Source organism: Vulpes vulpes, chromosome 16 (assembly GCF_048418805.1).
Source record: "Vulpes vulpes isolate BD-2025 chromosome 16, VulVul3, whole genome shotgun sequence".
NCBI lineage: Eukaryota > Metazoa > Chordata > Mammalia > Carnivora > Canidae > Vulpes > Vulpes vulpes.
The window spans coordinates 52524818-52539350 of NC_132795.1; the positions used below are offsets into that span (position 1 = coordinate 52524818).

General features: G+C 46.9%; 1 protein-coding gene across 2 annotated transcripts in view; it reads left to right on the forward strand.

Moving 5' to 3' along the window:
* SCUBE1 (signal peptide, CUB domain and EGF like domain containing 1) overlaps positions 1-14533 on the forward strand; it is a 135712-nt gene that overhangs the window by 16446 nt on the left and 104733 nt on the right. For both annotated transcript variants that reach the window (XM_072742738.1, XM_072742739.1), the window contains exon 3: positions 5466-5594. In XM_072742738.1, the coding sequence (XP_072598839.1) occupies positions 5466-5594 (129 nt within the window). The remainder of the gene's footprint in view (positions 1-5465; positions 5595-14533) is intronic.

The window sequence follows — 14533 nt, forward strand, 5'->3', positions numbered from 1 at the left end:
AGGCGTTTTTCAGTAATGATCTCTGAAAGCGGAGGGGGGGGGGGACTTTAAAAACCCTCATTTTGAGAACCTCTCCAGTCCATCGTGATTTTCAGGAAAATGCCCTGAAAAAACATGAAAATAAAATGAGAAGGTGCCCCAACACATTGCAATGCAATCTTTTAGAAACCTAAGCATTGCAGAATAAATATATATTTTATGGTGCAATGAGAATCGATTTTGAATTAATTGAAAAAAAAAATAAAACTAAACTCATCCCATTCGAGTTCCAAACCACTCCTGTTGGCACAGAACCATAGCTGTGGGATCGCGTGTGCATGGCTGCCTTTAATATAGGAAAAATGAAACAGTGTGTGCTTTTTAAAATCCCATAATAAGCAGCTCCTGTGCTGCTTTGCTCTGTTCTGTGAGATGTTGGAAACTGTTTTCTGTTGAGAACTGAGTTTTCATAACCAAAAACTAAAAAAAAAAAAAAAAAAAAAAAAAATCCTAGCTGTAGAAGGAGCAGGGAGGACTAGGGTGAGCTATCGGACTTATCCCCAGCACTCCGATCAGGTCTTTTGTTCTCCCCATGGTTTTCCCTCCTACAAACCTTCCCTGTAACCATCCCTCAGCCTCTGAGATAGGTGTATACACCTTAGAAATAAAAATGAGGCACGTGACATCTCCTTCCCACACTTCTCCTTAATAACTTTCTGGAACGTGAAGCACTTCTAACAAGTTGTTCATCTCATGCACCCAAAGGATATGGCTCCAACAAGATATGGAATCTGCCTTGGAACACAGGCACAGGCTAGGGGCTGGGAAACTGGGTGCTCAGCCACACTGTGCCTCAGTCTCCACATCAGTAAAATGGGGGTAGCACTACCCCCTGGCTCTTATGCAGCTCCCTTCCTCCAATCTTTGCATTGGTCATCACATGGCCATCTTCCTTCTGTGTCTCTGTGTGTTTCTCCACGGTGTTCTCCTCTCTGTCCTAATATCCTCTCTGTGTGTATCCAAATTTCCCTCTTCTTATATGGACACCAGTCGTTAGATTATGGCCCATCCTAATCCAGGATGACCTCATCTTAATTTGCTTACATCTGCAAAGATCCTATTTCCAAATCAGGTCACATTCACAGATACTGGGGGTCAGGGCACCAATACATCTTTGGGAATGACACAGTTCAACCCACAATAGTCCTTTAAGAATAAACATCCAGAGAGCTTGGCTCTGTCCCCCTCCATTCCATCACCACCCTCTCCCTACCCCATTCGCCTGCTCCTCATTCTCTCTCTAGCCTTAACAGTCCTTAAAAAGTGGCCCGAGCCTGCCAGACGTCTTGGTGGCCTGTGGGGCCTCCTCCAGGAGTGATGGTTCATGGACTTTTTTTTTTTTTCCCAGAAACAAATCCACTTGCTTTGGCTGACATTTTTTTTTTTTTTTGGTTGATTTGTTTGTGCATTTATTTCTCTTGTTATTAAAGCAGGAAGCTCACATGATTAAAAAACAACAAAAACTCAACACACAGACACAGAAATCAGGGGAGGGGGCTTAGCTGTGAACAGATGCTGCAGGCTGGCCTCAGGGAAGCATGTGATAGCACTTTGGGCCTGGGGATTGGAGGGGAAACTGATGGTTCTAAGAGATGCTTCGATTTGGGGGAATCCCTTGGAGATAAAGTAAGGGAAAAGGTATGAGCAGTGAACATTCCTGCACGCTTCTGCCTTCTGGCATCTACTGTGGCCAACACTATACGGTATCATGGGAAGGAAAAGGCTAGAGTTATTTTATTGGTTATTCAGCAATCTCTTTATAATGCCCTATGGGTATGGTGACCAAGTAGTTTATTATTTTGAGAGTGAAAAGTGTGTTGTCAATAATTACACCCAGACAACAGCATAAACTGGAACTATGCCAAGCAAATCGGGGCATGTGATTATCCTAACCAGGGAAGAGACATTTTTATTAGACCTTACCACCATTGAAAGAGCTGGTTTAATTGCATTTTATGGATGTGGTGACTCTGTGTTTCCTTCTTTGCTTTGGTTTCTGGAAATCTAGGAGCCATATTTGTGGCTGGCTTTTTTGAAATTGTACTGGAATTACCAAATTTATTTGTATACTTTCACCAGCTTTCTCTTATCCTTCAACCCTCATTTCTTTTTCTTCTTCCTAACATCTTTTTTTAAATCTTATTGTATGTATTTTATAATACATAAAGGGGGATCATGTTTGAAGAAGTTGATGGGTGGATGAATATATATATAAATGGATGGATGAGTGAATGGCTGGATAGATGGATGAGTGGGTACAGGTATGTAGAGTGTGTGTGTGTCTATAGATGGGTGAGTGTATCAGTGGTGGGTAGACATGTGGATGGTGGATGAGTGAATGGATATAGGATGAATGGATGTTTCAATGTTTAAATGAATAAAAGGATGGGGGCCTAGCTGAATATTTAGATGGATATATGCATATTTGGATACATGGGTAGATATTTGCCTGGATAAATGGATGGGTGAATAATAGGTGATTGGATGACTAGAAGGATGATTAGCTGACTGGATATTTAGATGAATAGATTTTAGCATGAACAGACAAATGGAAGGATGAATGGATAAATGAGTGTTTGGATGATTAGATAATACTTTCTCAGCCACAGTGTAGACGTGCCAAGGGTGTAATAATGTGTATGGAGTAATTTGCCAATGCCTGGCATGTCATGGGCATTCTAACTTATTAGAAAGGACACAGGTTTTTCAGACTAAAAAACCTCTCTTCTGATCCTTGCCCTGCCGTTTACTATGTGACATTGAGCAATTACCTCTCCTCTCTGCACTTTAGTTTGCTGAACCATAAAATGAAGTTAAAATGCCCACCCCAGAGGGTTGCTGTGAAAATTAAATGAGCTGGTGTTCCTGTATTTGCATAATTCCTTCTAAGATACAAGTTGAGAGAGAGAGAGAGAGAATTCTTTTACCCAAGCATGGAGTAAAAGTGCGTCCCCTCAATCTCACTGATCCAGCCTAAGTCATATGCCGGCCCCGGAAACAAGAGCTGCTGCTACATATGCTGTTTGGGTTAGACTGACCAGGCTCCACCCCCAGTACTGGGGTCCAGGCCATCTTCTCCTGATCTACCTGTTCATATGAAGGAACGGAGGAAGGGAACGGTCTGGGGCTGCTGGCTCAGATCAGATGAGAGATGAGGCCCACGCTGAGTAGCTGGTGGAACGGTGGACCAATGGGCAGGCTGTCACCGTGTTAAGCGCGTAGAAAAAACCATGCTTTGGTAGTGGATTCAATGTCTTTGGGGAGGGATCAGGATAACAATATTCACAGGGGCAAGGAACCCTAGGGAAGGGCAGGTTAACGGATGAAAGTAGGGCCATGTTGCCCCTGGAGTGTCTGGGAGATTCCGGGAGAAAGGTGGTCAGATTGAGTTCCCTGGGGCTTCCGCAAAAAGGTCAGGGCTGCAGAGAATGAGAAGTAATCAATATCTCAGTCTTTAGAAACCGCTGTGCCCCTCCAAACGTAAAATCGTATATCCTCCTTCAACGTCTAAGTGTATGAAGTATCATGATTAAGGACAATTGAAGTGACTCGGCGGGACCGAGCCGGCGTCCCGACTGAGGCTGGTGGCCACGGCAGGCAGGTTAGGTGGAAGCTTCTGTGTCTCGCACCTTTGGCGATTCGGGCCTCGGCTGGATGGGTGGGCACACGCAGTGGACGGCGCTGCCCGGGCTCTGTTTTCCGGCATCTTCGTGCTGCTGTTTCCACCGCAGTTATCCCCTCTGCTGCTGCAAGCGTCCCTGGCGGGCAGATGTCCAGGCAGCGCTTGGTCACCTCCGGAGTTGGGGAGCTCACTACCTCCTGAGCGAGCGAGTCTTCCGATGGGCATTCCCACCTGTGAACTCCAACTGGCCCCGTGGCCTTGGTCCCCTGCGCACCAGCATGGAGAGCGCGCGGAGCTGGGCATCGCTCTGTGGGCCAGCCCCTCGTGCCTTTCGGGGAGTCGCCAGGTTGGCCCTCAGGCCCTGCGCCTCGCCCGGCCCAGCCTTCTACACGCGGGAAGGGAGGGACCCATTCATCCTGCGAGGCACTTCCGGTTGTGCTTAGCGCAGACACTTCCGGTTCCCCCTGAGTAGAGTACTTCCGGTTCCGCTGTGTGGGCACTTCCGGTTGCTGCCCCTTCCCGCGTCCTTGGGTTGTCCGTGGAGGTTGGAGCCGGTGCGGATGGAGGGAGCAAGTGCGGGGAGGAGGTTACCGAACCCTCCAGGCGATGCTGGTGGGTCCCGCCGGGCCCTGGCGCTTGCTGCTCGCTGCTCCCGGACATGGCGGCGGCCGTGGAGCCCCCGGAGCCCCCAAGCCGGGCCTGCTGGTTCGAAGCCCGCTCGCTCCACGTCCTTGGGTGCGTGACCGTGGGCTGGGGCCTGGCGCGCCCCCGGTTCCCCGCTTCCTTCGGCGCACTTGTGAAGTCGGCCGCAGGATGATGGTGCGCACCTCCCGGAGTTCCCGTGGGGCGTGAAGAGGGAATGACGGACGGCGTGGCCCGCGGGGCCTGCGTGGACAAGCTGCTCGCTGGGTGTTAACTAGGCGCCTTCCGGGGACGCTCCGAGGTCTCTCAGATCTCTCGGGAACTCCAGAACCCATAGCCCTGCGACCCCCGATGGAGAATGTTGGAAAACAAAACAAAACAAAACTTAAAACAGCAGAAAGGGTGACCTTTACAAAGGCTGTTGGTCATTGTTTATGAGACAGAGGCCTTTGTTATAACGAGGAATCTGAAGCAGTAGAAATTCAGGCTTTGGGCGCTGCTGTGGAAGGAAACTGCGTGGAGTGTATGGACTTGGCGCTCATTGCAGAGGTTACTTTTTTTTTTTTGGGTGGTGTGCAGAATTCACTTTATTATTTTTTTTAAGATTTAATTTATTTAATCATGAAAGACACAGAGAGAGAGAGAGATACAGGTAGAGGGAGAAGCAGGCTCCCTGCAGGGGGCCTGACGTGGGACTCCATCCTGGGTCTCCAGGATCAGGCCCTGGGCCAAAGGCAGCACTAAACCGCTGAGCCCCCCGGGGCTGCCCCACAATTCATATTATTCATTACTCCCCACTTCACAAGCAGTGAGCTCTCCATCTCTGGGAGGCTGAAGAGAGCCAGTGCGGGGCGGGGTGGGGGGTCCCCGTGTGCTGCTATTGTCAAGAGGCTCTTGAAGGAGGGAGAGCTGGGTGTGAATCTTGCCTGCTTCACCATGGGAATGCACCCTGCACTGCCCTGTAAGGAAGCGGCCGGTCTTTATTGCAGGGCCAGGATCTTCATCTCTGTGGTCTTTGGGTCCCCAGCCCCCAGTGAGGACTTTCGAGAATACCTGTTGAGTCATCCCAGAACCAGTCATGCCCTGGTGGCTTCAGTGGGGTGGGGGTAGGGGGCACTCTGAGGCCCTTCCTCTGACCCCTCTCCCGGCCCTTGTTTTGCAGACATCGACGAATGTGAGAACGACTACTACAATGGGGGCTGCGTGCATGAGTGCATCAACATCCCAGGGAACTACCGGTGCACCTGTTTTGACGGCTTCATGTTGGCCCACGATGGACACAACTGCCTGGGTGAGTGACACGGCGGCGCCACACCCTGCCCACTAAGGCATGTCCTGCCTGTTCCTCAGCCCCAGCCTACAGCGCTGGGGGCTGGAGGGAGGCTCGCCCTCCTCTGGTTCCTTGTATTCCTTTCCTGGGGCCGCCAGAACAAAATAGCACGGGCTGGTCAGCTTAAACAACAGGAACTTCTTTTCTTCTGGTTCTGGGGGTTCTGGGGGCTAGAAGTAGAGGTCAGGATGTTGGTAGATTTCTTTTTTTTGAGGCCTCTCTCCTTGGCTCGCAGATGGCCACCTTCTTGCTGTGTGTTCACGTAGTCCTCTATCTCTGCGTACATGCAACTGGTTTCTTGCTCTTTCTCTCTGCCTCTGTATGCGTCCTAATCTCTTCTTATAAGGACACCGGTCTTACTAGAGTGGGGCCCATCCTGACAACCTATTTGTAACCCAGTCACCACTTTAAAGACCTTATCCTGTTTCCAGATAATCACGTTCTGAGGTCCTAGGGGTTAGGGCTTCAACATACGGATCTGGGGAACACAGTGCAGCCCATCACAGGGATCCCCGCCCCCACCATACCTCCAGATTCTCATGGTGCAAATACGTAGATTTAAGCCAGTTGGATGAAATTTAGAAGAGTAATGCAAGCTTGCTGGGTCAAATTGGGAAAATGCAGGAGAAGAGGGAGAGAAATTGGAAGGCAGCATTGTCATGCTGGTGTGTCTCCTCGAGGCTGCCCTCCCTGCAGCCCGGTGTCATTCCCTATAGTGGCAATCAGTGGTCCCTTTCCCATCACATGACCTCCAGTGACACCCCCCCCCCACCCCCTGTTATCACCATTTTGCCAGCTGTCTCATAATGTGATAAGTAACTAATGAGCTGGAGCTGCAATAAAGATGTGACAAACTGAGTGGCCTAAACAACAGAAATTTGTTCTCTCACAGGCTGGAGGCCAGATGTCTGAAGTCAGGCTGTCAGCAGAGTTGGTTCCTTCGGAGGGCTTCCAGGGAGAATCTGCGTCAGGCCTCTTGCCTGGCTTCTGGTAGCTTCAGGCAGTCTATGCTTGTAGATCATGCTCTCCTTATGCTTTTGCATTGCCTTTGCTCTGTGCACATCTATCCCTATGTCCAAATCTCCCCCTTCTCTAAGGACATGGTCAGATTTTATCTGACCTCCTCTGCAAAGACCCCATCCCCAACAGAGGCTATTAAGTTCAGAGAGACTGATCTTTAGGACTTCAGCATCTTTGGAGGGTCATAATTCATAACAGAGCTGGTTTGCAGTCTGTAGCAGGAGGTCCGTCTCATGGCACAGAGCACAGGGTCTCAAAGCAGATGTGCCTGTTCCCTAGGCCCTCTGCGGCTGGCTGCTGAGTGACACAGGGAGCTAGAGCCAAGGAGATAAGACCACAAACTCAGCAGGAGTGTGGCTGTGGATGTGTTATTAATGTATCTGGGTCTCAGTCTCCCATTGGTAAAGGGGGGTTATGATGAGCAGCTTGGTCATGGTCTCTTGTGAGCAGTACTGAGTCAGTGTCCTGCTGAGAGGAGTGCCTGGCACAGAGCTCCCCCTACTAGTGGCCTTCACTACTGTCAGCACCTCTGAGCCTGCTTCCTTGCAGGGATAATTGTGCTGCCTACTTCCCCAGGTTGTGTTCGAGGACAAAATGACAGGGTGGAGCGAAGTGACTGGCATTTAACAGGTGCAAATAATCAATAAACAAGCATTACTGTTACTCTGGGTCACTCAGCCTCCCTTTTGTGGCTGGTCATTTAGATTGTTTGCTTATTCTGTTTCTACTGTCAGAACCCAGAAGTGATTCTGGGCATAAGTGTATTTTTTCTTATTTTCCTAATTGTTTCCTGTAACAGTTCTTCCCAGAAGTGGACCTACTGGGTCAGAGGGTCATCGGGTTGTTTGTCTGGCTTTTGGTGCAGTACATCTATGAAAGAGCTTGGCAGACCTTCCCTTGTGCCAGCTGGCCTGTGGGTGCATGGCACGGGAAGTGCAGTGTCCCAGGCACCCTGGAACTTTTCCTCCCAGTGGCATATTAGCTTTAGGTTTCCCTGCCTGTTTTTGTTTAGTGCATGTTGGATCTCAGACAGGCTTGTTATGGGAAACAGACCTGTGAACATATAATTACACCCAAAATAAGTGCTGAAATGGAAGTCTGGGCAGCCGGCTGTGGGAGCCCCGAGGGGCCTGTGAAGAGCCACCCCTGCACCGGGTGAGGGTGGGGCTGAAAGTGGGGTGGCTCCTTGAGGGGCTTCAGAGAGGAGGTAGCACTGAGCAGGTTCTGCAGAGGTTGCAGAACCCCTGGCCGGGACGAGAGCACAGCCTGTGCATAGAGCTGCAGGGGGCTCCCAGGGCCTGGGCTCAGGACGGTGGCAGGAGGGGCAGGAGACTGCAGAGGTGGCCAGGACATTTGATTAGGCTGTGCTGTAGGACAGTTATTGTGCCAGACACCAAGTGAAGTATCGTCCAAGCGTTATCTCCTTTAATCCTCCCAGGGCATAAGCCTGGAGTTTTAACCAGTTGTCACTTTTTCAGAAGACAGCAAGAGTTCACTTCAGTAACTGATTAGTTTGTGAAGGCAGAGCTGATATCCATCCCCATGAGGCAACAGGCAGTAGTTCCCAGGATCCCAGATGACAGGCCTCAGGAACTGCCAGTTCTGGGCTTAGGTCCTGGCCCTGCCAGTACCAGCTGTGTGCCCTTTGTTCAGTCACTTCACCTCTATGCCTGTTTTCTCACCTGTAAAATGGAATTCATAGTCCCTGTTTGTGAGGATTGAATGAGATCATGGCTGTTGAGCATCCAGCAGAGTACCTAGCACCGAGCACCCAAAATGTCATGAACATCCAATCCTGCTCACCAACTTTCAGAAAGAAATGCATTGGGGTGGGCCAGTGGAGGCCAGAGCCAGCCATCTTCACTCCCTGGATTGTGTCTGAGCTCCCCTTCTGGTCATAGCACTCTTACCTATGCAGAACTACCTGTTCATAATTACCCTTGTTCTAGACAATGGCAGGTACACCCAATGTCTCCCGACAAATGGCAGAGTCTGGGTGGGTTTATTTTTATTTTTACAACAGATTCTTTCGGCGCTGATTGATATAAAGAACTGGGTAGGACTATCCCCACCCCCACCTCCAAGCACAGATTGCAACTTCATACGGCTCTAACTCACACATATGGCAACCGAGAAAAGGCTTTCTCTGTTGCTCCTCTGCTTTTAGCTAAGGGCAGAACCTTCTCGACAGACTTGTTTTTGTTTGGGCTTTTTCCTTTTCAAGACAAAACTCTAGCTCTAAAGAAGTCAGACCTTGGTTCCAACCGGCTCCGTCCCACACTGACCACGTGACCTCCCAGAGCCTCACATCCTTCCTCCATAGCATGCAGTGAGAGTTAAAGCGTTGGGATAGATGTTGGTACAGCGTTGGGATAAATGTTGGCAAAAACACGGAAAACCAGAAGAGGAAGCTGGGCTTGGAGGTTGAAGATTTAGGCTCAAGTTCTGGCACCACCACTCATGAGTTGATGGTTTGGGACCAGTTCCGCAAACCCTCCAAGCCTCGTTCCCCTAACTACAACATGGGTCAGTAATTCCTATCTCGAAGGGTCACTATGATGATTAAGTAACAAAGCAAGTACAGAAAGCTGCACGTCCAGATGTCACATTTTCTGCAGGTTCCAGATGGATACTGTCACCCTGTTGTGGAGATTTCAGGCGGGCAGCCTGCAGTCCTTATTCAGCCTGCAAACACATTTGGTTTATCCTCCCAGTGTTTTTGTAATCATCACTATTATCCTCCTCCTCATGGATTGATTTATCATTTATCATTTATCAACATTTAAAAATCAAGGGGTAGGGCACCTGGATGGCTCAGTGATTGAACATCCACCTTTTTTTTTTTTTAAAGATTTATCTATTTATTCATGAGAGAGAGAGGCAGAGACAGGCAGAGGGAGAAGCAGGCTCCTTGCAGGGAGCCCAATGCGAGACTCGATCCCAGATCCTGGGATCACAACCTGAGCCGAAGGCAGGCACCCAACTGCTGAGCCACTCAGGTGTCCTGAGCATCTACCTTTGGCTCAGGTTGTGATTCTGGGGTCCTGGGATCAAGTCCCACTTTGGGCTACCTGCAGGGAGCCTGCTTCTCTCTCTGCCTGTGTCTCTGCCTCACTCTCTCTCCCTGTCTCTCTCTTTGTGTTTCTCATGAATAAATAAATAAAATCTTCTTAAAACATTCAAGAGATGTCACAGGATAGATCATATACAAGAACAAGCCTATAGATCATATACAAGAACAAGAACAAGCCTCAACAAATTCTTTTTTTTTAATTTTTATTTATTTATGATAGTCACACAGAGAGAGAGAGGCAGAGACACAGGCAGAGGGAGAAGCAGGCTCCATGCACCGGGAGCCCGATGTGGGATTCGATCCCGGGTCTCCAGGATCGCGCCCTGGGCCAAAGGCAGGCACCAAACCACTGCGCCACCCAGGGATCCCAAGCCTCAACAAATTCTAAAAGATCGAAATCATACCATGCACCTTTTCTGACCACAATACTATGAAACTAGAAATCAACCACAAGAAAAATATCTGAGGGGCAGCCCAGGTGGCTCAGTGGTTTAGCACCGCCTTCAGCCCAGGGTGTGATCCTGGAGACCCGGGATTGAGTCCCACGTCGTGCTCCCTGTATGGAGCCTGCTTCTCCCTCTGCCTGTGTCTCTGCCTCTTTCTCTGTGTGTGTGTGTTTCTCATGAATAAATAAATAAAATCGTTTTTAAAAATCTGAAAAGGGGGATCCCTGGGTGGCTCAGTGGTTTAGTGCCTGCCTTTGGCCCAGGGCGCAATCCTGGAGTCCCGGGATCGAGTCCCGCGTCGGGCTTCAGGCATGGAGCCTGCTTCTCTCTCCTCCTGTGTCTCTGCCTCTCTCTCTCTCTCTCTCTCTCTCTCTCTCTCTCTGTCTATCATAAATAAATAAATAAATCTTTAAAAAAAATAAAAATAAAAATAAATAAAAAATCTGAAAAGACCACAAAACATGGGGATTAAATAAAATGCCACTACACAATGAATGGGTCAACCAGGAAATAAAAGAAAAATAAAAAAGTACCTGGAAACAAAATGAAAACACAATGGTTCAAAAACTCTGAGATATAGCCAAAGCAGTTCTAAGAGGGAGGTTTATAGCACTACATGCCTCCCTCAAGCAAGAAAAATCTCATATAAACAATCTAACTTTACATCTAAAGGAGCTAGAATAAGGACAACATACAAAACCCAAACCAGCAAAAGAAAGGAAATAATAAAGATTGGAGCAGAAATAAATGAAATAGAAACTAAAAAAACACAATGGAATAAATCATTGAAACCAGAACTGGTTCTTTGAAAAGATAATAAAATTGATAAACCTTTAGCCGGACTTACCAAGAAAAAAAGAGAAAGGATCCAAGTAATTGGAATCACAAATGAGAGATGAGAAATAATAACACATGCCACAGAATACACACAGTTATAAGAATATTATGAAAACTTATATGCGAACAAATTGGATAACTTGGAAGAAATGGATAAATTCCCAGAAACCTATAAATTACCAAAACTGAAGCAGGAAGAAATAGAAAATGTGAACAGACAGAAATAGAAAATGTGCCATTACCGGCAATGAAACTGAATCAGTAATCAAAAAACTGCCAACAAACAAAAGTCCAGAACCAGAGGGCTTCTCAGGCAAATTCTACCACACTTTTATTTTTTATTTATTTATTTTATTTATTTATTTATGATAGTCACATACACACACAGAGGAGAGAGAGAGGCAAAGACATAGGCAGAGGGAGAAGCAGGCTCCATGCACCGGAAGCCCGACATGGGATTCGATCCTGGATCTCCAGGATCGCGCCCTGGGCCAAAGGCAGGCGCCAAACCACTGCACTACTCAGGGATCCCTCTACCACACTTTTAAAGAACTGATGCCTGTTCTTCTCAAACTATTTCAAAAAAAAAAAAAATAGAAGAGGAATAAAAACTTTAAAATTCATTCTGTGAGACCAGCATTACACTAATACCAAAACCAGATTCAGACACTACCAAAAAAAGAGAACTACAGGCCAATATCTCTGATGAACGAAGATGCAAAAATCCTCATCAAAATACTAGCAAACCAAATCCAACAATACATTTTTAAAGATCATTCACCATGATCAAGTGGGATTTATTCCCAGGATACCAGAGTGATTCACTATTCACAAATCAATCAACATGTTCCATCAATAAGAGAGTATGAACCATATTCACTTCAGTAGACACAGAAAAAGCATTTGTTGAAGGACAACATCCATTCATGATAAAATCCCTCAACAAGGATTTAGAGGGGACATATTTCAACATAATAAAGGCCGTACATGGGATCCCTGGGTGGCGCAGCGGTTTGGCGCCTGCCTTTGGCCCAGGGCGCGATCCTGGAGACCCGGGATCGAATCCCACATCGGGCTCCCGGTGCATGGAGCCTGCTTCTCCCTCTGCCTGTGTCTCTGCCTCTCTCTCTCTCTCTCTCTCTGTGACTATCATAAATAAATAAAAATTAAAAAAAATAAATAAATAAAGGCCGTACATGAAAAACCCACAGCTAACATCATCCTCAGTGGGGAAACAGGAGAGAATATCCAATGGGTAAAAGACTGTCTTCCACAGATGGTGCTTGGAAAATTGGACAGCAGTGTGCAAAAAAAAAAAATGGGACTGGACCACTTTCTTACATTGTAGACAAAAGATAAATTCAAAGTGGTTTAAAGACCTAAATGTGAGACCTGAAATCATAAAAATTCTGGAAAAGAGGACAAGCAGTAGTGTCTCTGACATCAACCATAGCAAGTTTTTCTAGATAGGTCCCTGCAGGCAAGGGAAACAAAAGCAAAAATAAACTGTTGGGACTACATCAAAATAAAAAGCTTCTGCACAATGAAGGAAACAAAACTAAAAGGCATCCTATGGAATGAGAGAAGATATTTGCAAATAACAGGTCTGATAAAGGGTTAGTATCCAAAATATATAAAGAACTGATATGGGACACCTGGGTGGCTCAGTGGTTAAGCATCTGCCTCCAGCTCAGGGTGTGGTCCTGGCATCCCGGGATTGAGTCCCACAATGGGCTCCCCTCAAGGAGCCTCCTTCTCCCTCTGCATATGTCTCTGCCTCTCTCTCTGTCTCTCATGAATAAATAAAATCTTTAAAAAACAACTGATACAATTCAACACCGAAACAACAAATAATCCAGTTTAAAAATGGGCAGAAGGCATGGATAGACATTTTTCCCAAAGAAGACATCCAGATGGCCAACAGACACATGAAGAGATGCTCAACATTACTCATCATCAGGAAAATGCAAATCAAAATCACAGTGAGATATCACCTCACACCTCTCAGAATAGCCAAAACCAGCAACACAAAGAAACAACAGGTAATGGCGAGGATTAGACAAAGAGGAACCTTCTTGCACTATTGGGAATGCAAACTGGTGTTGTAGCCACTCTGGAAAACAGTATGGAGGTTCCTCAAAACGTTAAAAATAGAACTACCCTACCATCCAACAATCATACTACTGGGTATTTACCCAAAGAATATGAAAACACTAATGTTTATGGTACCTCCATGTTTCTAGAAGCATTGTTTACAACAGCCAAGAGATGGAAGCAACCCAAGTGGCTATCAATTGATGAATGGATAAAGAAGATGTGGTATGTCTATGCAATGGAATATTACTCTGTCATTAATAAGAATGGAGTCTTGCCATTTGCGTGAATCAGATGGAGCTAGAGAGTATGATGCTCCGTGAAATAAGCCAGTCAGAGAAGGACAAATGCCATATGATTTCACTCATACGTGAAACTTAAGAAACAAAACAAACAAGCAAGGAAAAAAGAGACACAAATCAAGCAACAGACTTCTTTTTTAAAGATTTTATTTATTTATTTATTCATTCATAAGAGACACACAGAGAGAGGCAGAGACATAGGCAGAGGGAGAAGGAGGCTCCATGCAGGGAGCCAGACCTGGGACTCGATCCGAGGTCTCCAGGATCACACCCCGGGCCGAAGGTGGTGGTAAACTGCTGAGCCACCTGGGCTGCCCCAGACTCTTTTAACTATAGAAAACACACTGATAAAAAAAAAAAAAAAAGAAAAAGAAAACACACTGATGGTTACCAGAGGACAGGTGGGTGGGGTGGTGGGAGAAGTAGATGACAGGGAATAAGGAGTACATTTGTTGTGATGAGTACCAGGTGATTAAAATAAAAACTAATAAATAAATACATAATTAATTAATTGATTAACTGATTAAAAAAAATCAAGGGACGGCACATAAAAATCAGTATTTGCAGCATTGTTCTACCTGGCCCCTGATGTTGTGGGGCTTGGGCAGGAGTGCAGATGGAGGCCTGGATGCCACATGGCTAAATAGGTATAAAGCTTCAAAGCTAGAACATATTCAGTCCCTCCTGCCTCATCAAATACTCCTTCCTAATGACCTGGAAGGCGAGACTGGAATTTAGGATCTAGGATTCCTTGGAGGTTTGTGTCAGAAAGCACTAGTGTAGGCAGTGCCTGCTTCCACCCCTTCTCCTCATGGTTGACTTCAGCACATGGTTGTCTTCACCACAGGGAACCTGAAGACAGCCTAACCTGAATGTCCAGGCTCTGGCCATTTGCTCCCAAGCCACTTTTCCTTTCTCTACTGCTTGATTCTTTTTTTTTTTTTTTTAATTTTTTTTTATTTTATTATTTATTTATGATAGTCATACAGAGAGAGAGAGAGAGAGGCAGAGACACAGGCAGAGGGAGAAGCAGGCTCCATGCACCGGGAGCCCGACGTGGGATTCGATCCCAGGTCTCCAGGATCGCGCCCTGGGCCAAAGGCAGGCGCCAAACCGCTGCGCCACCCA